Raw genomic sequence first — 22,267 nt, 5'->3', positions numbered from 1 at the left:
TGGAGACATTTACAAGCCCATGATACAATCTGCAGCAGGTGGCATTAACAATACAATAGCCTCATTCTTCCACAGAGTCCAGGAAAGGACATCGCCCTCATCCTCTGATTAGACCATTATGGACTAGCAGGCACTGGAGACAAAGATCTGCAAGTTCTTTGCCTTTCCAGAGTTCCTTAAGAGAGTGGTTAGGAAAGCCCACAGAGGCCACTTCTGAGAGTGTGTGGCCTCACCCGACTCAGCTAACGGCAAGTAGGAGAACCACATTCTTTCCACATCCCAAGGGCACAGGCAAGCAGATGGCTGCTGGAAGCACAACACAGGGGCAAGGACACAGGCAGCGGTCAGTCTACAGAAGTCAAAGGAAAAGCCGGCTTATCCAAACAGAAGAAAATTTAAAGCCTGCCCTTTGGAGGCACTGGAACTGCTGGTGTTTAAGACAGACAGAGGCTTCTGCTTAGATTTTCTCTGGAGCTGGAGGGGAGCCTCCAAGCAGAATTTTGGACTAGGAGCTGTTAATGCTTTATTCTATTTTATGAAACTTTGATGTTGAAAAAGAAAAAAAGTTGGCTGACCCAATCCCAGCAGGGTGGGTTGGTAAGTTTCAGCCATTTCGAAACAGCTCCAGTCAGCAATTCTTACGCTAGACACTAAGGATGTTCAGTTCTGAAATCATGTTTAATATTTCTGACTACAATGGTTCAGGATACAGTGTGGACATGTGAGTCACCAACTGTCTTGTCTGGATGCCATCTGAAATGAGGAGGGGCAGGGGCAACAGGACAGAGTTATGCTTAGGAAAGCACCCAACAATAAAATTTAATCAGCACCTATAATGTATAGCAAATACAACTGGACTAGTATAGAAAACATCGGGGGAAAACTAAATCCCAAAGAAGAGAGGTGTGGGGCAGCCTTCTGCAGGACATGAGGTATACTTGCAAAGGCTGGGGGGTTCCTCTATCCCAGTGCTGCTGGTATGACTGGGATCCTCTGAAAATCACATACTAGGCTCCAGAAGTGAAAAGACTAGCTGGTCACTGTGTACACTTAGGACACAGAGAGATGGAAAGGTTTGTCTTACAAGAGCAACACTGGCCTTTATGCCTTTGTAACTCTCTCTTGTTAGCAGTCCAGAGGGTCCAACCTCTTATACAATCTCCTTTGCTCTCCTGCCCAAAGGAAATGGGTCTGTGAAAGTCCCGGGGTTGGGGGAGGCATCACCCTGGCTCCTAAAAGAAAATGTCAAAAACCAACAGCCAGATCAACCTTGGGAATATACAGGCCACAGGAAAAAAAATCGTTATACCTTGTACTTTGAATCAATATCCTTGGAAAGATTTAAGATGCTCTAGCCATAAAAGGGGAACAAGACATTATCTTAAAGGAGAAATAAAGTAATGCAAAGGGGTTACTAGAAATTAAATCTGATTGCTAGAGACAAACGTAGAATCAGATGATGTAGAGATGAAAAAGAATTCCATGCAGCTAGTGACCTAGAAAATACACTCAAGCATGCCACCTGCATGCACGGAACAGCACTGAGATCAAGAGGGAAATTAATAGTTCCTTCCTTCCTTCCTTCCTTCCTTCCTTCCTTCCTTCCTTCCCTCCCTCCCTCCCTCTTCCTTCCTTCCTTCCTTCCTTCCTTCCTTCCTTCCATAATGGCACTGAACAAAAAAACCCTAAATCCTGCAGGTGACCAAGAGGAAAATGAAGGAGCCAAAGAGATATGAAAACTTCCCCAAAGGAGGGGCCAGTGTTCAGGCTCAAAGTCCTACCAATTGCTCAGCACTGGTTCTCAGGCAGCAGATTCCACATCTCAGGAAACAAACAAGCAAAACACCTCAAGGGAAAAGCTTCCAGAGACAGAAATAAGTGAAGCTAAGGAAGCTAGCTCAGCAGACAAGAACACCTCAGGTCAAGAGAGAGAGAGAGAGAAAAAAAAAAAGAATCAAACAAAGACACAAACCTGAAAGTCTCCGAGAGAGGCAGACCAACCTAAGAATCTGCTGCCACACACGTGGGTTCTTCTAACCGGAGCAGGAAATACAGAAAATGAAGTTGCCTGTCCTGGTAGAATATAGTTTTAAATCTAGAATTCTGTGGCCAATGTAATTATTCAGTAGAAATGAAAGTTAAAAAAAAGACAATTAGAATGCTTACAGGATCGTGTACCATGCTATGGGAATATTTTTCAGACAGAAGTCTAAGCAATAAAAGAAATACAAGAGGGTTGGGGATTTAGCTCAGTGGTAGAGTGCTTGCCTAGGAAGCACAAGGCCCTGGGTTCGGTCCCCAGCTCCGAAAAAAAGAACCAAAAAAAAAAAAAAAAAGAAATACAAGAAAAACTACCTTCCTGGAATCTTCGCCAAAGCTGGAGAGGTTTTGCTCAGTGTTATTATGAGAATTCCTTGATCCTGACATTTGTGTCATTCTCTGTAAACTTCGAGGACTTAGGACTCTATGTCCTTCCCTGTGGCTGTACACACTGCTAAACAGCTTTGTAAATCAGTATTTACAGAACTGCATCAATCTAAGACACACGTACACACAGCTATAGCTCCAGGAGAGCGTGTAACCAACTTCAGCAGCCGCACGCACAAATGTGTGTTTACGTATCAAAATGGGGAAGGAATGAGAAACCGTAAGAAGGCCAATTCCCCTCTCTTTCAAAGAAAAAGGAAAATACCATCCAAACCTTAAAATCAAAGGATCTAGATGAGTGTATGAAGCACAGAAGGGAAGAGCAGAGGACGGGAGGCAAGGCCTCTGTGGAGGTGGCATCTAGGCTCTGCCCTGGAGGGAGCCTGTAGGGGAGGAGGGGCAGGAAGGACCTTTCATTTCTGATCCTCTCATAAGCAGGCTTTGAAGTCTTGATACAGACGTTAATGTGACCGTACTGTTGTTCAGTTCTACTTTCTTCCCTGATGTAGTTGCAGATGGCTCACAAGAATTATGTGACTAGAAAGGAAACTGCCTGTCTGGACACGAGCTCTGATGCCTGCCAACACCGGTGGCCTCAAACTTTCGGGATGGAGGCTGTAGGCGCAGCGCGATTCAGCATCTTCGTGACAGTCACATCCCAGCGACTCATCACTGCCCGGGTTTGAGGCAAACATCTCGGTGAGGTGAAAATGGGAGATTAAACATTTATAGAAAGCAGAATAAAAACCATGGTAAGAAAATAGAAGGCTGCAAGGAATACCAATAGCGGCTGCTGAGGGATGGGCAGCAGTGAGAATCAAAACCAGCCCTGCTCCCCCACGGTCCCTGACTAAATGTGGGAGGGTGCCACACTCGAACATGTGCAGCCAAGCAGCTCACGGAGAAGACCCTCCTCAGCTAGACAACTTGTCTTTCACAGACGGTGCTGAAATACTGCAGGACTTTAAAACAGGATGAAGTTTGCCAGGAAAATGTGTGAGACAGGTGAGCTTCTCACGGTGGCGATTTTAATGGGTTTCGCTGTAAAAGTTTACAAGCAGGTTTGGTCAGCTTGCTTTTAGTGCATGTGGCTTTGAGCTTTATAAAAGGGAAATGCAACCTGGTCTTGCAGAGACATTGTGCTTGAGAACCACGGGGGCTGTACATAGGTGTGCTCCACTGTGGTCACTGTAGGCTCACCTTCTTTTATAGGAAGAAGGGGGTTAGGGCTAATACCCTGCCCACCACTGGACAGTAACCCAGCGAGGCTCAACCAACCACAGGTAACGGTGGGAAGGAGGCCACTCTGGGCCCCAAGTCACTGAAACAAACTGGGCAATAGCTTATCATCCCTGATTGGCTAGCAATGTGCCCAACGTTTATGAATATATTTAACATTATAAATACCATCTATAACATGTAAAAACACAGCCAACAATTTTCAAACATTAATGGGGGAGGGCACCCTCTCAGAGGCAAGGGGGAGGAGAAATGGTAGTGAGGAACTGTGGGAGGGGGGATTGGAGGGGAGCAACGACTAGAATGTAAGTAAATAAAATAATAAATAAATAATAAAAAGAAAAAATAACGTTTAACCTGTCTAATGGGAAGGCATTTGTCTGTATCTCAAGCAGCCTGTCCTTTGTCATTAAGATCTGACATGAATAAAGGACTTAACTCTTGAGTAACTAGCAGTATTTCACATCCACTCCACATTCTCCTGGTCAACACATGCCTGAGGAGCAAGGGCATCTGCAGCCGGACTCTGACGAATCCAGACGCTCAGGAGTATGTCTTGACTCCTGAATGCTAACAAGTCTCATTCCTTGACGGTTAGCCATAAACCGATTACTATGAACTTAATCCTGAATGAATTTCTAAGTGCTAGTTTTCTAAAAAGGGGGAAAAAATGAATTCAGCAAGGTTGAGCTGTATTTCTACACACTAACAGTCATCTGCATTTGTACACAGGAACAGTTAGCTGCACTTGTGTATAAAATCGGCTGCATTTGTGCACAAGAACAGTCGGCTGCACTTGTACATCGACAGGCATAGTCTGCTGCATTTGCTCAGAGGAAGAGCCAGTTATTTGTACACAGAACAGGTTGGCTCCATTTGTACACACTGGCAACCATCCATATTTCTATACAAGAAAAATGGAGGGGGGAATGGGGTGGGGCTAGAGAGATGGCTCAGAGGTTAAGAGCACTGACTGCTCTTCCAGAGGTCCTGAGTTCAAATCCCAGCAATCACATGGTGGCTCACAGCCATCTGTAATGAGATCCGATGTCCTCCTCTGGTGTGTCTGAAGACAGCTACAGTGTACTCATATAATAAATAAATAAATCTATAAAAAATGAAAAGAGTTGCCTTGGTTGTGGTATCTGTTCATAGCGGTAAAAAAAGAAAAAAAATATACAAAAGAAAAGAAAAAATGGAGGGCTGGAAAAGAAGGCTAAGAGCAACTTCAGAAGTATACAGTATTTCCTCATGCACCTAGCCTGGAAGATGAAGACTTGTACACTGAGAATTATAATATGTGGTGGAAACAATCAGACACAATAACTAAAATTCTATGTTCACACCTGGATCACTTAATTTTGTTAAGCTGTAACTACTACCCATTGGGAACTGCAAACGGAGTAAAATCCTACTAAAATTACAAAAGTATTTTTTTTCTTCCTAGAAACAGAAAAAATAAAAAGCCCTCAAATTTCAAGGAATATGAAAGGAGTCCAAATAGTCAACCCATTTAGAAAAAGATACTTTCTGAACAAATTATTTTGCAAAGTTATGGTAATCAAAACAGAATGTCATTTATGGAAAGAAAAATATATTAACCAGTGACGCAAAACAGGGAGGCCCAAAAGAAACCATAAATACATGCTCTAATGATGACACATGTGACTCGGTAGGGAAAGGACAGTTTCCTAAATAAATAGTACTGGAAGGACAGGATGTCCTTGTGCAACAAAAATAAAGGACCCCATCCTTCTGGTACAGATGAAAATTAGCTTAGAAGATTAAAAGCTATAAAAATCAATAACCCAGAACTGGAGGAGCTATGGGTATGTACAGATGACAGATGCAGAAACAGACAACTGGTCCATCAAACTGGGACACTTCCATTCACTGAAAAGCACAATCAATAACATGAACTAGCAAAGAAAAACACCAGCAGACCAGACACTCCTGAAGGATCATACCCAGAACAAATAATGAATACAGCAAAACCTAGTAATGACTGAAAGAGGGGAAAGGCATTGAACAGATACTCCTCAAAAGAAAGCCTGCAAGTAGACAGCAGACAACATCACCAGTCAGCAAATTACTTATCCATTATACAAATCAAATCCACAGTGAGGATCACCTCATACCCATGGGAATGCTCTTATTAAAAGACACATACACATGAAGAGTAAGACATGTTGGTAAGAATATTGAAAGCTGGAAGGAACTTCCTGGCACTGTTGGTAACAGGAAGGAAATGAGTCCTTGGCTATTTCCCTAGACAGACAGACAGCTAAATAAACCCAAAGCTACCATGTAATCTAGCAACCCCATTTCTAGTTATAAAGCAAGGCAGCTGAAGGCAGAATCATAAGAGTATCTGCATGCCAGTGCTTACAGCAGTACTATTCAAAACGACAGAATAAAAGCAACCCAAAGACTAATGATGGATGAATGAATAAACAACGCCAGGACAGAAACATAATGGAATGCTATGCAGTCTTTAGACAGAATAGCACAACACGCATGAACACCAGCTAAATGAAAGAAGCCATCAGATGAAGACAAATACCACGAGATCCCATGCACATGGGTTTTATAACATAGTCAATTCCTAGATATAAAAGAACGGTAGTTATGGGAGCCTAGAGGAGGGTGCAAAGAGGAGCTGCTGCCCAATTTCTGAAAATTCCAACTCTGCAAGGCACAATGCTCCAGGGTCAATTTCAGAACAATGCGAGTAAATTCAATAACAGACTGCATACCCTAAAATGGCTGAGGCGGTAAATTTTATGTGTTTCACTATACAAAAAAGTTTGTTTTAACAAGAAATAAACATATGTGATGATCCAAACCACCTGTGTACTAACAGGGAGGAAGGAGACGAACGAGGGAGGATGTTTTCCTTCTGTGGAGAGGCATGCACATGGTTAGTACATTCCACACACATCAGCTCAGAGAGAGAAAAAGGCTTAAAACCTCAAACTCCAGAGCTAAGCTGTGCAGAATCCAAATCAGGCATTGAAACGTGTCAAAGGGCCTCGGTGTTGGGGGTTCAGGAGGACCAGGCTCCATCACCAGATCCCTACCTCACACAGATGCGCAGTGCATCAAGCACGGTGGGGTTAGCCGGCTGGCAATTACACAGGTTTGGAGTAATACTTGACAAGACGTCTGGCTGCTGGAAGGAATTTATGGAGGTGTACCACCAGGTGAGAAAGAGATCATCACAGCTGGACAAAGAGTTTAAAAAACAGGAGGAAGGCTGGGGATTTAGCTCAGTGGTAGAGCGCTTACCTAGGAAGCGCAAGGCCCTGGGTTCGGTCCCTAGCTCCGAAAAAAACCAAAAAAAAAAAAACCAAAAAAACAAAAAACAAAACAGGAGGAAATCTTGTTGCCCAGCAGGCAAGAACTCCTTCAGGCCATACCCTGCGGTCAGTTCTCAAAGCCCCAGCTAAGTGGGCCCCTGTCCCTCAGGCACAGGCACTATTACAATGAGCCTTCAGCAGCACCCATGTTTCTCCATCATTCCCTCAATTCCAGGGAGGGAGGAACTGACTGTCATGGGAGTTCGTTCAAGCAGAAAGGAACTCCCAGACAGGACAACCACATCCTAAACAGAAGGGAGTCACATGTCCACACTAGTCACCAGGGAGCTTAGCAGGTGCTTACTCTAGGGCTCATCCACTTAAAAGCAAGTGAGACGTTTCTAGGGAATCCTGTACAGAACACTGTGCAGACTGTTTGAATCCTGTCACTTGCAACATAACAGCATCCACAAATTAGCCAATCAAGTGAGACCCACGTTCACCACTGCTGGGAAGTACGGTGCACAAAGGAAGGCAGGGCAATGGCACCTACTGTTACTGCTCTGCTGATGCTCTGGGAAGGGCATCATTATTGGACGTCACCTTTAACAGTCCTGTCCTAGCAGAAGGAGGACAGGACACCAGGCGGCAGCTGCCACCTCCAGCTGGGACTTTTGCTGCTGAGGCAGAGGAGTAGCCATTGATCCCACAGTTTAATCAATACGAGAGCCAAGTCCTACACAGTCTGAAGAAGTGCCACACACTCTGTGGAGCAAATGAACAGAAAGGCTTAGAGGGCAGAAAGAAGTACAAAGAAGAATAAAATTAACCCATTTTACAACATTACAGTCTTTGATTCACTTGATTCAAACCCTTTACAGATTGCTCTACCGAGACAGAAGCATCTATGTCTCTAGTACCTTTCTCTCAAAAGGTCACAACACAGGGAGATTAAAACTAGAGGGATTGGGGATTTAGCTCAGTGGTAGAGCGCTTGCCTAGCAAGCGCAAGGCCCTGGGTTCGGTTCCCAGCTCCGAAAAAAAGAAAAAAAGAAAAAAAAAAAAAAAACTAGAAAGAGAGCCAAGGTAGGGCATGCCTTTAATCCTAGCACCTAGGAGGTAGAAGCAGAAGTTATCTCTGTTAGTTTGAGGCTAGCCTGGTCTACAGAGCAAGTTAGAGAATAGCCAGGACTATATAGAGAAACCCTGTCTTTAAAAAAAAAAGCCTAACCAAAAAAAAGACACAAACAAACAGACACAGAAGCTCATTCTGACACTGTTTGAAGCATCAACAGCCTAAACCCCAACACCAGGGGTCAGTGAATGGGGAGGAGGTGGCAGGTGTTACCGAGCAGAACAGCAATGACAGCAACATAAGAAGTGAACTACAGAGTGGAGGCCACAGTCAATGGATACCCTGGTTACGGTGGAGGGCCCGGGCTGCAGAGATGGGAAGACTATATAACCGGCCTCCAGCTCCCAAGGTGCCTCGCTCTCCTCTAAGGAGTTTGGAGGTATAATCAGCAGACCTGTCTTCTGCAAGCAAAGGCTTTACAGTGTGGACACTGAAGAGCGTGGGTAGAAAGAGATGTGATGTAAAATGCATGACGAAGGCCTTCCCACTCCTTCACTCTGCCAGTGCTAAAGCATTGTGGGCAGGATGATGCTCCCAAAACAAGAGACTGAGAGCTCATTCTGGCTGCACAGAACCCACAGAAGTAGGCTTACAGGCTGCCTGGTCATTCTACATCACTATGCCCAGAAGCTGCGGTCACATGAAGACACATGTGCAGCTTTCTATCCATGAACAGAAAGGTTTGTACTTGACTACGCATTGGGGGAAAAAGCCAGCCAAACAATCTGGGGCCGGGTGTACCTCAGTTACTGACCCAGGAGGTACAGTACCCTCAGATCAATCCCAGCACCAATACAGGAAAGAGGAAGAGACGAAAAAGAAGAGAAAAAGTCAGGGAAAGTAGGGAAAGGGGAAGGGGGAAGAAAAATAGGAGAGAGGAAGGGGTGAGTGGAGGGGGAGGGGCAGAGGAAAGATCAGTGTGGGTGAGGACAAAAGTTGCTACAGAAGAGAACTTCAAAGAAATTACATTGAGTATCCTCACTGAGTAATGACCTTGCATCATACCATAAAACAAAACACTTAAGAGGGAAAGAAACAGAACAAGAAGCAGGGTGTGTGTCTGTGACATAATATACCCTATAAAGATTAAGACACAAATTAAAGAGACCTCCCCAGAAAACAAAAAGTCAAGGAGGCAGGCAATGGAGGAAAACATAAAATGGGACAAAATCAGTCTTAAAGTCCAATATCCAAATTAATGGGCACTCAGAAGACTGGCAAGGAGGATCGTTTCAAGGAAGCACCAGAAGGGCACGTACAAAGTGTTCGCACAACTTCCTGGGCACTCCCCAAGGAACTTTAGAAGATACTTCATTCTGGAATGCACAGTGTGCTACAACCTTCCAATTCTTCACAGCAGAAACTGACAAACACCCACAGGACCACAGAGACGGCATTTGACATCTGCGTTCCGTCCCTGGCCCAGACGAGAATGAAGCAGTCACAGTTCTTTCCCACCAAGATTCTACACCTAGAGACAAACAAAACAAAGGCCATCTCATACCATCCATGTCCCAGGGAGAAAGAGCCACTGGCTTTCGTGTCAGTCTTTCTGACATATTTATTACGTTGGTGCGAAAATCACTGCAGTTTTCCACTGCTGCAATTTCTCATCCAATATTTGAGGACATTTTAAAATAAATGTGGTTATGTTATATATAACTTTAACACCCATTTCTCTCTTCCTTCCTTTGCTAATGATTTATTACCACATGTCTATTTTACATGTATTATATAATATGGAAATGATGTTAGACAAAAAGCAAATTTAGGGGATTTCTTATGTGAGTTCAAAAATGGATGGCTGAGAAGTAGAGACGACTCTGAACACAAGAACACATTTGTCTGGGAACTGCTCACGAACATACAGTTAGGCAATGTTTCAATGAACTTCGCAAAGGAGACCTTGAAGATGAGGAGCATATGGTGGCCACAGGAGTTGACAATGACCAGTTGAGAGCGACTGCTAAAGCTAATCCTCTTACCATCACAGATAGAAGGTCAGTGTGGACCAAATGGTGGCCATTTGGCACTGAAGCTAATTGAAAAGTGAAAAAGCTTGCTTAGTGGGTGCCTTATGAACTGATCAATAAAAGAGAGAGGGGGGGTTGTCATTTTTTTTAACCACTGTCCTCTCTTAATTCTAGAAATAACAACAAACCATTTCTCGGCTGGACTGTGATGTGTGATTGACAGTTGGTGGCAGCCAGCTTAGCATTTGGACTGAGAAGCCCCCAGGTCACCGGTGGTCTCTGCCCAGCTGACCCACCCCAATAGAGTATGGTGGGACCCTTCCACCTGCAAGGTAGCTCCTCAAATGGTTGAGATGCACAGGAAGCTGCAAGGCTTCCCCACACTGTCCACAGAAAGGACCCAATTCCCCCAGCAATGCCCTGCCACCTGTCACACAACCAATGCTTCAGGAGCTACTGGGCTCTGGAGCTCGGCCTCAACCATCCTGTTAACTTGATTCTCATTTCTTCAAGGCTCGTGATGACTTTTTTACAGGGACAGCAGGATAAGGGAGGTTTTCTGAGAATTCATTAAATCCTGAGGCACAGAGTTTTTACACTATAGAAGGAAGTAAACATATCTTATTGGCAAAAACAAGTCAATTGCGGTGGTTTTAATTTTGATTAATAAAGATACTTGAGCCTAGTCACAGTGACTTAAAATTTATGCCCTAACATGCAATTCCTTTTGAGTCAACCCAATCCCAGTAGCTTTATTTGAACTGCAGTTTACACGCATTTCTACTTGTCCCTCACTCTAGTCATTTAGCCGAGCAGACCATCGGCACCGGCCATCATGAATGGTACGTGCCTGTTGTTTCTACACACCTCTCTAATAAAGTACGAACACGTGATGCTCTAACGACAACCCCTGGCCTTTATCTTCATGTGATGGCTTAGTTAAGAAAAGCTTTGGGGGCAGTCACAACTCTTGCTCAAAGAGCCGAAAACTAGAGCTGGGTGTGGCCCTGAGGTGGTGCACCTGCAGATGAGGGAACAAACTTGGAAAGCTCAGAGTGGCAGTGCACACACCCACCACTTGGGAGGTGGGCAAGAGGACGTAGTGGGTTTCAGGATCACAGAACTGAGGCTTACGTCGATAGGAAACTTGAAGGTGCCATGAACAACACGAGGCAGACAAGTGTCATGGCTGCAGGACGAGGTGGTTCTCAGCCTTACTGACTGACTTCTCATTCTCTTCTCTGCCTCTACAGCCACCAAACATACCATTACCCCTTCTCCACCCTGATGACAACCTAGCCACCTACAGTGACTCTCTGTGACTCTCTGCACTGTCGCTCTTTAAAAGGACTGCAGTCCCAAAATAAACACTCGTGTGTGGCACTTAAAGCTGTGGTAAAAGTCAAATCCCGACCTTCTCAGCAGGGAGATTTTGTTTTCTAACCTAGGAAATAAGCTAGGTGGATAACTAGGCACCGACTTCACTTTCTCATACACCACCCAGCAGGAAGGCACCAAAGCAGATCTTAGATATTCACAGCAATCCCTCTGTTGGTAATCTTTCTTGAATATGAATTCTGTTTTCTAATCAGCTATCAGTGGGGAATAATGATTCAAGAATAATTACCTCTTCAGTCTGGCCCCCAAATGTTTTACTGAAGAGACACGCTTGAAAAGTCAGAACAAAACAAACCTTTGCTCTCCACTTCCCTTTCAAAGCAGAGAGAGGGACAGGATGGAAGACTGACAGACACCCCTGAACTCTATTACACACCACACAATTCTCGAACAGCCCCTCCCTGTCTGTGATGCTGCATTTGTCACTGCACTGAGCTCCACTCTGCTAGCCCTACAACCTTGTACGGGTGCTGCACGAAGCTACTGCTTTTACTGTAAAGGATCCAAATGTACCGTGGGTTACACACCCATAGCATTATGGGAAACAAGGGGAAGAGTATGGGAACGGTGCAGCCACTTACTCCACAGTATCGATCCCCATTGAATATCTGAGGAGGCAGAGGGTTGCCCTGCGCAGGCTTCTTCTCAGGGGGAATGTTTTTGTACATCCACTGCCTCTGTTCCTCCGACATGGTGATGTCCACCTCCTCGAACTCTATCTTGTTGGCTTCCAGAAATCTAACCACATCCTGCTGCTTCTTCTTGATCTAGAGAAAAGATAAACAAAGAGAAATGCTTACCTGACACAGTCAGCACGCATCTGCAGACCAGCCTATCTAGATTGCCCATGGTGGGAGGGATATGCACACTGCCCCTCACCGTCTGTCTAGGCCGGGACTGAGCCAGTTCTAGTGCAGTAGACTCCCACACCCAGACATCCCAGGAGGCTGAGGCCCAACCCTGATGCCTGCAAGGACAGAGGAGGAGGGAAAAGGAAGGGGAGACAGCCACTCCCCATGTCCCACCCTGCTGAAGGCTGACATTTAAAATCATGCAATGGCGGGCAGGATCACTTGTACGATCACTGCAAGCCATGCATAGCCCATCTATGGTGGGCACTTCGGTGACCAATGAAAGCAGAGCCCTGTTATTCCTCTTGGATATGCCACAGCTACCACTCATGACCATTCCTCTTGGATATGCCACAGCTACACTCATGACCAGGAAATAATTCCTTCATCAGTTCACAAGAGGAAACACTACTCACTCCTCACTTCTGCGAGAGACTAAGCCACAAACATCTTTCAGCCAACTCTGTCTTAACCCTTTGCAGTCCTCTGACCCTCCATGGTTCCCTCCCCAGTCACTAGGGGTCAGGTGTGCTCCTCAGTGTGTCAGCTGCATCAACATGTCCTCAAATGTGGGAAGCCATATTCAATGTTAAACATGTCTTAAGAATATGACACACAAAACATGGCTTAAGCATATGACACACAAAACATGGCTGTCCTTTCTAAGTGACCGAAGAAGAGGCATTCGTAAAAAAAGGGAAGGAATGAACAAACAGCCCAAAGCCTGAGGAACAAATTCTCACACAGATTTCCTCCACCTCCACCCCCAGATCCCCTTAGAAACCACCAATAGCATGTGACTCTGATCACTGGGTCCATGAATGACTAACAGGATGGGGCAGCTATCCAGACACAGATGAAATGCTGCCAAAACAGCACACTGATAAGCTTACGTACACGAATCTGAGAATTATTGTGTGGTGTTATAAATCCAAATAGATAATGAAGCCATCTTTCATTTCTGGAAAAGATGACTGCCCTCACATGGGATACATAATTTCAGGAATGTGATTATATTGTTTTGAAACTTTAACCTGAGGGTGTAAAAATTACTCACTCAGCTTGAAAACTAAGAAAGTGGTTTTACTGCTTCTGTCTTACAGTTAAGAAAGCCAAGGTCAAGAGTGGTTCCCCAGTGTTTGATCAAGGTCTGACAGCCAGCCGGTATGCTGTTAAAACACTCAATGCCATTCTCCCGCTTATATCCTTCTTTTGTTATCCTCCCTCTGCTCTGAGGGACTAACCATGCACACTTCTGGGCAGGTCTTTCATGAACCATTTCCTGACCATAAAAAGCCCCGAATTTTGAGATCATAAAGCAGTGGCCTACAGTCCTACTAACCCAGGCAGCAACACATAACGAAATCCAGCGGAGCGGGGACACAGCTCAGCTTCTTAAAACTGCCCTAACCTTCATAACTGTCAGGGATAGGGGTGGCAAAAACCGGTAACGGGTCTTGAATTCATAATAGGTCAACTATTAACTCAAAACTCGACATATAATGAGCCTGAGGTGGCAGTCTTCATCCATGAGGTATGGCATGATGTCACTGCATCCTAGGTTCTGGACACAGTGTTCTCAGCATGCTGTGAAGGCCACTACAACACTCAGGGCCTACCAACGCTGCCTGGAGCACCCTGGCTGGAGACTACTGTGCGTTTATGAGTTGCGGCCTCTTACATTTCGTACAGGTAACACATGCAGCACATTATCTTGTTGGTTACTTGGTGCACTTGGAACTTATGCTACTAGAACAGCACCATGGGATGAGAAAACGAACTGCTGTCTCAGTCTGCAGGGTAGCTGGAGTGAAGCACCACAGACTGGGTGACTTGTGACACAGTAAGCCTGCTCCTCCTCATTCTGGAAGCTGAGAAGCCCAGGATCAAAGTGTTAGTAGATAGGTATCCAGCCAGTGCCCACTTCCCAGGTCATGGATGGAAGCAACCCTTCTCGACAACCCCACTTGGTAGAAGAGACAAGGCAGCTCCCTAGGGCCTCATCCTTGAGGGCACTAACATCATTCCTCACCTCCCAATTCCGTATTAGACACCAGATTTAAACAAACACTTGAGGGGTCACAGCTAGTCCACAATAGCATCTTTATAAATGTTCCCAGTATATGTCCCAATACCACTCCAGGTAAAAGTCCTACAAGTGAGACTTGTGATCCCCCTGCCTCTGCCCCTTCGACACATCTGACTGGCATGTGCTACCACAATAGGCATTATGAGTGAAACTCAATTGTCAAACTGCACAGATATTTTTCAGGCTCCTAATGGGCCAGTGCTAACCTGTTTTCACCAAGGCCACAGCAGTCCACAGGACCATACTCAGTGTTCTCATGAGTGTCTGGATTTCAACATCCTTCCTCCTTATGGCCAAGACCTCAAAGCTGTGTGAAATGACTCAGAATACTAAAATTCAAAGACATTAACACCGACAATGCTCAGAAATGAAGAGATAGGTCCCAGACAACAGCGATGATTGACGGATTACTACACAGAGTAAAGGTATGAGAGATGGCCTTGGTTATGGTTACTATTACAGTGAGGAACACAAAAGCAACTTGGGGAGAAAAGGGTATATTCCACTCACAGTTCTATAAAACAGTCTCATGAAACGCAGTGGGGAGAGGAACTCAGTCAGGACAGGAACCTGAAGGCAAGGGTTGATGAAGAAGCCATGGAAGGGTGCTGTTTACCTGGCTTGTTCACCATGCTTTCCTATAGAACCCAGGACCACCAGCCCAGGGGTGGCCCCACCCACAACAGACTGGGCCCTTTCTCCATCAATCACTACTTTTAAAAAATGTCATACAGACTTGCCAGCCTGATCTAATGGAGGTATTTTCTCAACTGAGGCTCTCTGCTCTCAGATGACTCTAGCTTGTGTCAAGCTGAAATAAAACTATTCAGCACAGAGGTGATCTGTATTTCAAAAAGAGGCACAGCCAGGTCTGTGCTTCAGGGAGAGTTTTAGCACTGTCCAGCTTAAGAACAACGCAGGAGCAGAAGCAGAAGCAGCCCTCTTGTGAACTGTTAACACCATTCTGGAAAAATCTACAAGACTGATCAGCAGGTTTAAAAAGTGTGTAGACCTGGCTCTTTTTTTAGAAAAGCAATGAAGAAAACTGGGAACATACCTGTTCTACTGAAAAGGAAAACTCTTGAAGGTCATGTAAGAAACTAGCAGGAGGTGCTGGGAGACTGAGGACAAAGCGAGGGACAAGGGAGGAGCTGGTGAGTGAGGAAAGGGGGAGCCAGGGCTTCACTCTACAGCCTTCTAGACATTACCAATGTGTGACTATTCAAAACGTCAAGGACAGAGTGGAATCTCATAGAGAACTGCCTGAGGGGACAGTAAAGTTCCCCCTACTAATAGGAAGAAAGCTATTTTGTCATTGACTCCGGGTTCCTTTAGTAACAGGAAAAAAGACATGAGGGGGTGGAAGGTTGTAGAAGATTAGCCAACACTGCTCAGTCAATCAACTAGATATTCAGGGTAGGGGAAATCTAATCAAACCAAATGTCCCAGAGGATGTCTGTGGCTCTGGCTGCAGGAAGGAAGATGAGGAACAGCACACTGGCTGGCTGTTTACAAGCTGCAGAGGTGGTGTGGAGCTGTGAGGCCCCCGGCTTGCAATGGCAGGGACACCAGACAGAATATGCAGCCTGATGGGTGCACCCCGTGACAGCAGGAAGTGCTGGTCAGCACACTAGAATCCAAATATAAACGGCACTCACGACATATCCTCTGGAGAGAATTTTGTTCTCTCCAAGATTCAAATTTTATAAGTAGTATTTTTTTTCATTGCTGGGCAAATAGAAGAGGGGTAAATTGAGGAACCATGGTGGTTGGCCCCATCCATCTGCGTCAATTCATCCGAGCTGGAAGGTACATGTAGCTCACACTGTGTTTTCACTCAAATACACTTAGAAGCCATTGCAAACAATGGTTATTTACCCATTGCCAACCCCACCCTTTTAATAACAGAAGTCTGCTTCCAGACAGCCCTTGTTCAACTACAGAAGACAGTTTTCCCAGAGTCTTTAAAGCAGGAAGTGATCCCCAACACAGTTCTGGCTGGTGAGATGGAAGGCAGCGAGCCCAGGAATTAGAGGCAAATCCCAGCTAGGCGTGGCTTGGTCTGCCGGCCCAGCAAGCAGGAGGCTGAGCAAAAAAGGGAGGAGCATTCAAGACCGGCCTGGGCTACTCAGTGGGATGCCCTCCCCATTTCCTTCTTCCCTGCCTAACAGCAACCACGGTCGGTTACCTGGAGATACAGAAAACACTTCACAAATGTGAGCCAAACACCATCTGCTAGGGACTCTGAGGGGGAAAGCAGGAGCCTCGGTCCCTGGTGACATCTTACAGCTGCCACTCCGACCTTTGCTTCACTCTGAACCTTCCCCATTAGACAAACAAAGCCCTAATAAGGTAAGTCACTGCATCTGAGTGCCGGAAAGAGACTGTAGCGAGTTTGAAGCTTGTCTGGTCGACAGAGAATTCTAGGCTGGCTAGGATTACATGAGACTGTCTAAAAGACCATATTAAAAAAAATTAGTATTTCTGATTCAGTCCCCAAGTGAGCCCTTCTTATCCAGCCATTCTAGAACTTTCTACTCCCTTTGAAGTCCTCCGTTTTCCCCCACAGTCAACACATCTGTCCTCTCACAGGGAACATAAACTCACCAAGAACAGGCAGTTTTGCCTGTTCTGTCCACAGCACGTTACACAGTACCTTGCACATACAGCAGACACACAGTGAATACTTGTTAATGAACACACAGTTTTCACAGGTAGCTAGAAGCAACTACTTACATAGCAGCACTAGCTCCTTGGGTTCAGCCCTCTCTAACCATGTACGGGCACTTCATAACCTACATATGCTAACCTTTTATCGGTTACTCCTTACTGCTGGTCTGACCTCTCTCCACAGAGTGGATTTTATAAACCCAGGGACTGTCCACCCAGTCCGTCCTGGATGAGAACCTTTGATTGCAAGTTTACAGATCCCCACTCAAGCTCTGTACAGGAGAGTAGCTCTTTAAGCCAAAAAGCAATCTGATTTAAATGAAAGCCAACCCACTAAAATATGGTTCAGACACTCTGATTTCTCCATTTTAAGATTATGTGAATTTAAAGGCAGTATACCCAGGGTCATCTACCTAACTGCACACAGCTGCAGTGATTCAGGGACAGGTGGCCCCTGCGAGTAAGAGAACACAGTGCTTCTGACAGTCACTGAAAAAGTCGGTCCTCACTACGTAATACTCCTGTTTAAACATTTCCTGCTTAAGCTTTATTATTTATTTTTTTAAACACAAGAGCGTAACTTAGTGCTTTGCTTTTACTATTTGTGGCTAGAGGTGCAAACTGATGCTAACGGAATATCAAAGTACGCTGCTTTGTCGTATCGACTTCTCACTGCTACCCTGGGACTCTATTACCCTTAACCACTTCGCCAAATGCTTCTAGGCTCTATGGCAATCTCCTGAGACATGATTGACAGCAAGCAACCTTCCTGACCACTGCATGGCAAACCTCTTCCTTTGAGTTATGCTCCCCGGGATCTGCAGAGAGCTCCCGATCCCTGTACCCCAGTGTTAATGACACACCCCTAGGCACCTCAGCAGTGAGCTGTCCGGCCTTGCACTACAGGCTTTGCTGACGAGGCATGGTCACTCAGTGACCCTTGTAAATCGACGTAAAGATGCTCTTGGCTTTCACAGGCCCCAGCAACCTCTGTGGAGTGATCGGGAGACAGGCTAAACAAATCGCACTGCACTGGACTCAGGCTGATTCTAGTTGTGGCAGTGGCTTCCAATAGACTCCACTCTCTTGTAGGATGAGTTCTTTCCCAGGAGGGTGCCAGTTAATTTATATGACTAAGCAGCCCTGTCAGAGTCCATCCGTGGGCTTCCAGACCTGTCACCTTTTGTTTAAGTTCCATGTGTGCATAGCTTATGTGGCTCCATGGAGCTTCCGGTCTCACTTGTAAATGAGGAGGCATAATCAATTTAAGTGAGATGTGGTTTTTGTTTTGTTTTTTTAAATTGAGATTTAATAAGTATGACAGTGGGCAAGCCAGTTTAATTACAGACAAATTAAGCACACACAGAAGACAGGGCAGAACCTGGGGTGGCAGGGCAGGAACAGACTGGCCTAGTTGAAATCAGAGTCCTGCAGGGTGAGAGTCTTCTGAAAATTACTTAGCACCTCTCCCAGCCTCAGGTGCCTAAAGGGTGAGAGAGCCTTCTCTATGGGTTCACTGGGGAATGGAGAAGGGCGATATATTTAAGATTATGCTGGACTGTTTCTTTCATTCAAATGTTCTTGCTTTTCTTCTTTGCCCAAGATGTGACTTTATACAAAACCATCAAGTGACTTCTAGTATTAATCCCAGAGATGGGGGAAGACCATTGACCCAAATCATCATGGTCAAATTAATTAAAGCAAGTGATTAATTAAAGAAAGCTTTTTATTCATGTCACAGGCTGCCTCACTCTATGGTGGGATTTGAGAGGTCAGCACTGGATGTGAGAAAGACAGACTTTTATAGCTCAGGGGTAGAGGGTTTCCAAATGGGGATTTGGAGGCCAAATGGGCAGGGTTCTAGGAGCAGATCTCCTGAAACAAAGACATGGTTGGGCAGACATGGTCATGGGTGGTCATACAACTGTCTGAAACAAAGGTAGGGTTGCAAGATGGTTATAAACAACTTACTGAAACAAAGACATGACTGACATTCCTGGACAGTCAGAGGCAGCACAGACCGTTTGTAGTTAAGGTTATGGGTGGGACATAGCCTAACCCTTGAGAAACAGAGGTTTAATCATAAACAGGAATAAACCTAGTCTGTCTTTTCTATAAGATTGCTTTTAAGTATAAGGTGGAGACAGGCTGATTCTCCACTAGGTGGCTTCAAAGGATGTAGGTATTTGATGCGCCAGGTCTTTATTTCACCTATTTCCACAGTTCAAACACATGGCTTCCTTTCCCCTAAGTTGGTGTGGATGCTTGACTGATTAAGACCTTTTTATGTATCTGTAAGGACAGTAGGCCATATCTGGGGCACGCTCATTGGCGTCTGTTTGTAATGGTGCAGAGACATCAGAAAAAAGGCACACAACCAAACCAGAAAGGGCTTTGTAGCAAAAGGGTATCCTGGCAATTAGAGGCCCAAGGAATGCCACAAAAATCACATCATGAAACAGACCTCAATAAATAGAGGTTTACTGGGAAAATGGGGACAAAGTCTGCCTCTGAGAGGGGATATCCAAGAGGCCAGGATGTGACGGTGTGGACTTTATAGGGGGCGTGGAGCACACAGATAGGGAAAACAGATGGTGATGAGAGACTGGGGTGGGTAGGGATGGGAGAGAACCTGCTTCCAGAATGGGGAAAGTTTTTATTTCTTAGCTTAGAAGAAACTAAAACAGAGTAAAGATTCTCAACTCTGTGCCACAGTGGACAGGCTGTCAAACAAAACATGACACAAATCTCACCTGTCGGTCCACAGAGAGGTCCAGGAATCAAAGATGATTTGTTTTCTAATCAAAACACCACTGTGTAATCATGAGAAGCCAACTTAATCCACAGCAGTATTTCACAAATAAATGAATAAAACAATTTCATTTTAACTATTTCATTATCAAAAATGTTTTTTAAATTAATTTGAAAGAATAATAAAAAAATGTGTTATACACTGTGATAATTAAAAAAAAATACTGAAAACAACAAAGCCACTAAACTCTCCCTTCCTCTGTATCTGCACACAAACGAGAAACCACAGCTCCTCTCAGTGGGCTATCTTCCCCTTAACTCTGTGTTGGTCACATGACCTTCTTTAGCCAATAGAACATTGGCAAGCCTGATATTTGCAGTCCTGAAAAGTACTTGTGGTCGGTGTTCTTGGTGCTATGTGACGATACAAGACCTAAAGTATCATTCCAAGGAGTTCCTTCTGAGACTGTAGCAAGGAGGAAGTGAACGAACACTCAGAACTTAAGAAATTTGGTCCAGGACATACACAGGCATCTTTACCTAGAGTTATGAGGAAACGGAGGAATGGGGGATGAGGACGACCAGAATACAAAGTAAGCATGTTCCATATGACCAAGTATATACAAGTGGGGGGACATGACCGCAGAGATCAGCACTATCAGAACTGAATACCAGACTGAAGTTGTGGAGTACTACACCAAAACAAAACAACCCCACTCTCCTGTTGATGTGTTTATAAAAAGATAAAGACAGGAGGATATTTCCCGGGTCCCTGGTTCGATCCCAGGTTTCAGCACAAATGTTGTGTTTAAAAAAAGATAAAGGGAGAGGGGGTGAATATGCTCTATGAGGGTTTGGGGGAAGGGAGTGCCTCAGCAGCCATGAGCACATGGAGAGGAAGGGGGGAGGGTAATGGGGAGAGAAGGGACAAAGGGAGGGTAAGAGCAAGAGAGCAAGAGCAAGAGGGCGAGGAGGAGGCAAGCAGCCCTTTTCATAGTGTCAGGCACACCTGGCTGTTGCCAGGTGGGGGTGGAGCTTAGACAGAATGCTAACACTTGTTACTTCTCCTTAGAGAGTCCAGAATCACAGCCCAGGAATAGTGTCAACCACAGTAGACACAAAAGACAAGCGTCAAATACAGGTGAAAATGTGTCAAAAGGGAGACCCCCCACAAACTCATGACAGAGATGAGAGTCAGTGCAGCCACCATGGAAGAGAGTGTCAACAAGAAAAATCAAATTACCATGGCTAGCTCCCCTTTGGGGAATGTATCCAAAGGAAATGAAATCACAGGCCAGAGACACACATGCATAGGCATGCCCGTGTTCACTGTTGCCCTGCTCACAACAGCCAAGAAACAGAAACAGCATAAGTGTGTCAAACCATGGGCCTGCCCCTTTAAGAGGCTAGTTACTCTAAGAGACCCTTTTTGACAGCCTGGGGAATAAGGCCGCACTCCTTGCATCTCTCTGTGTCTCTGTCTGTCTGTCTCTCAGTCTCTGTCTCTGTCTCTCTCTGGGATAGTTAAAAGACACTGCTGTGGCCTTGCACTTTGCACCTCATCTTTGAAACTGCAAGGTAAGTATACGGTCCCTTACAATGACTGGCCTTTGTTGCACAGGCAATGTCAGACTAAATCATGTAGTGTGAAACTTCCTGCCAGAACCCTGCTAAAACTTATGAATATGAGGCTATTCCCCCCAGCTCATAGGATTTCCTGAGGTGTTCTCTTTCCCTTCAGCACCCTCACCCCCACCCCTACTGCCTATGGTGCCACCTGACTTATGATTTTACTTTACACTATCTCTCTTAGGGAGCTCCTTTCCAGGCCGCGAGCAAAGCCCCTTTAAGGCCTCATCACATTCCGTCTGTTTGTTACAATCTCTATCACTCCTAATTCTGCTTCCACTCAAGTCTGGACCAGTCCTTGTGGTTGGGGTGCTTTCCCTCTGGAATAGAGCTTGCTGTGGACAGTAACCTCCTATCCGCATCTTTCCCAAACATGCCACTCTGATTCCTAACAAAGGACACATCAGCCAGTGAATGGATGGTGGAAATGTGGTCTACAGCCGCCACAGAATACAGCAGTGCTGCAGGAAGGGCTGCGATCCTGTCATTTCAACAACAAGGCTCAGGGGAGGTCACTACATTAAGTGAAACAAGCCCAAGGCACAGAAAAACAAGTACCACGTGGTGTCACTCGATAAAAAGCTGACTGCACACAAGCTGTGATGTCAGAAGCTGGGGAGGCTGACGTGAGAGGGAAGGACAAAGGCTGGGGAACAAGTAACCGAGAGGTGACAAAGATGGAGATATAAGTCCTGGCTTCTATTGCATAGTGGTGAGTAGGATGGGTGACAGTGTTCACCAGAACCCAGTGTGCATAGTCCTGGAACATCACATGGCTGGCCCAAAATATAATAAGTCCCTTCAAT

At 45.3% G+C, this 22,267-nt stretch overlaps 1 protein-coding gene across 4 annotated transcripts in view; it reads right to left on the bottom strand.

Moving 5' to 3' along the window:
• The window catches only part of Sh3bgrl2 (SH3 domain binding glutamate-rich protein like 2), a 92,040-nt gene that overhangs the window by 50,197 nt on the left and 19,576 nt on the right, over window positions 1-22,267 (bottom strand). For all 4 annotated transcript variants that reach the window (XR_010054016.1, XM_039081966.2, NM_001389251.1 and 1 more), the window contains exon 2: window positions 12,053-12,238. Coding sequence is in view for 3 of the 4 variants with exons in the window: in XM_039081966.2 (XP_038937894.1) it covers window positions 12,053-12,238 (186 nt within the window). In the remaining variant the exon portion in view is untranslated. The remainder of the gene's footprint in view (window positions 1-12,052; window positions 12,239-22,267) is intronic.

This window comes from Rattus norvegicus, chromosome 8, assembly GCF_036323735.1.
Source record: "Rattus norvegicus strain BN/NHsdMcwi chromosome 8, GRCr8, whole genome shotgun sequence".
NCBI lineage: Eukaryota > Metazoa > Chordata > Mammalia > Rodentia > Muridae > Rattus > Rattus norvegicus.
Note: the sequence above shows the minus strand (reverse complement) of the source record. Positions and strands in the feature narration are given on the sequence as shown.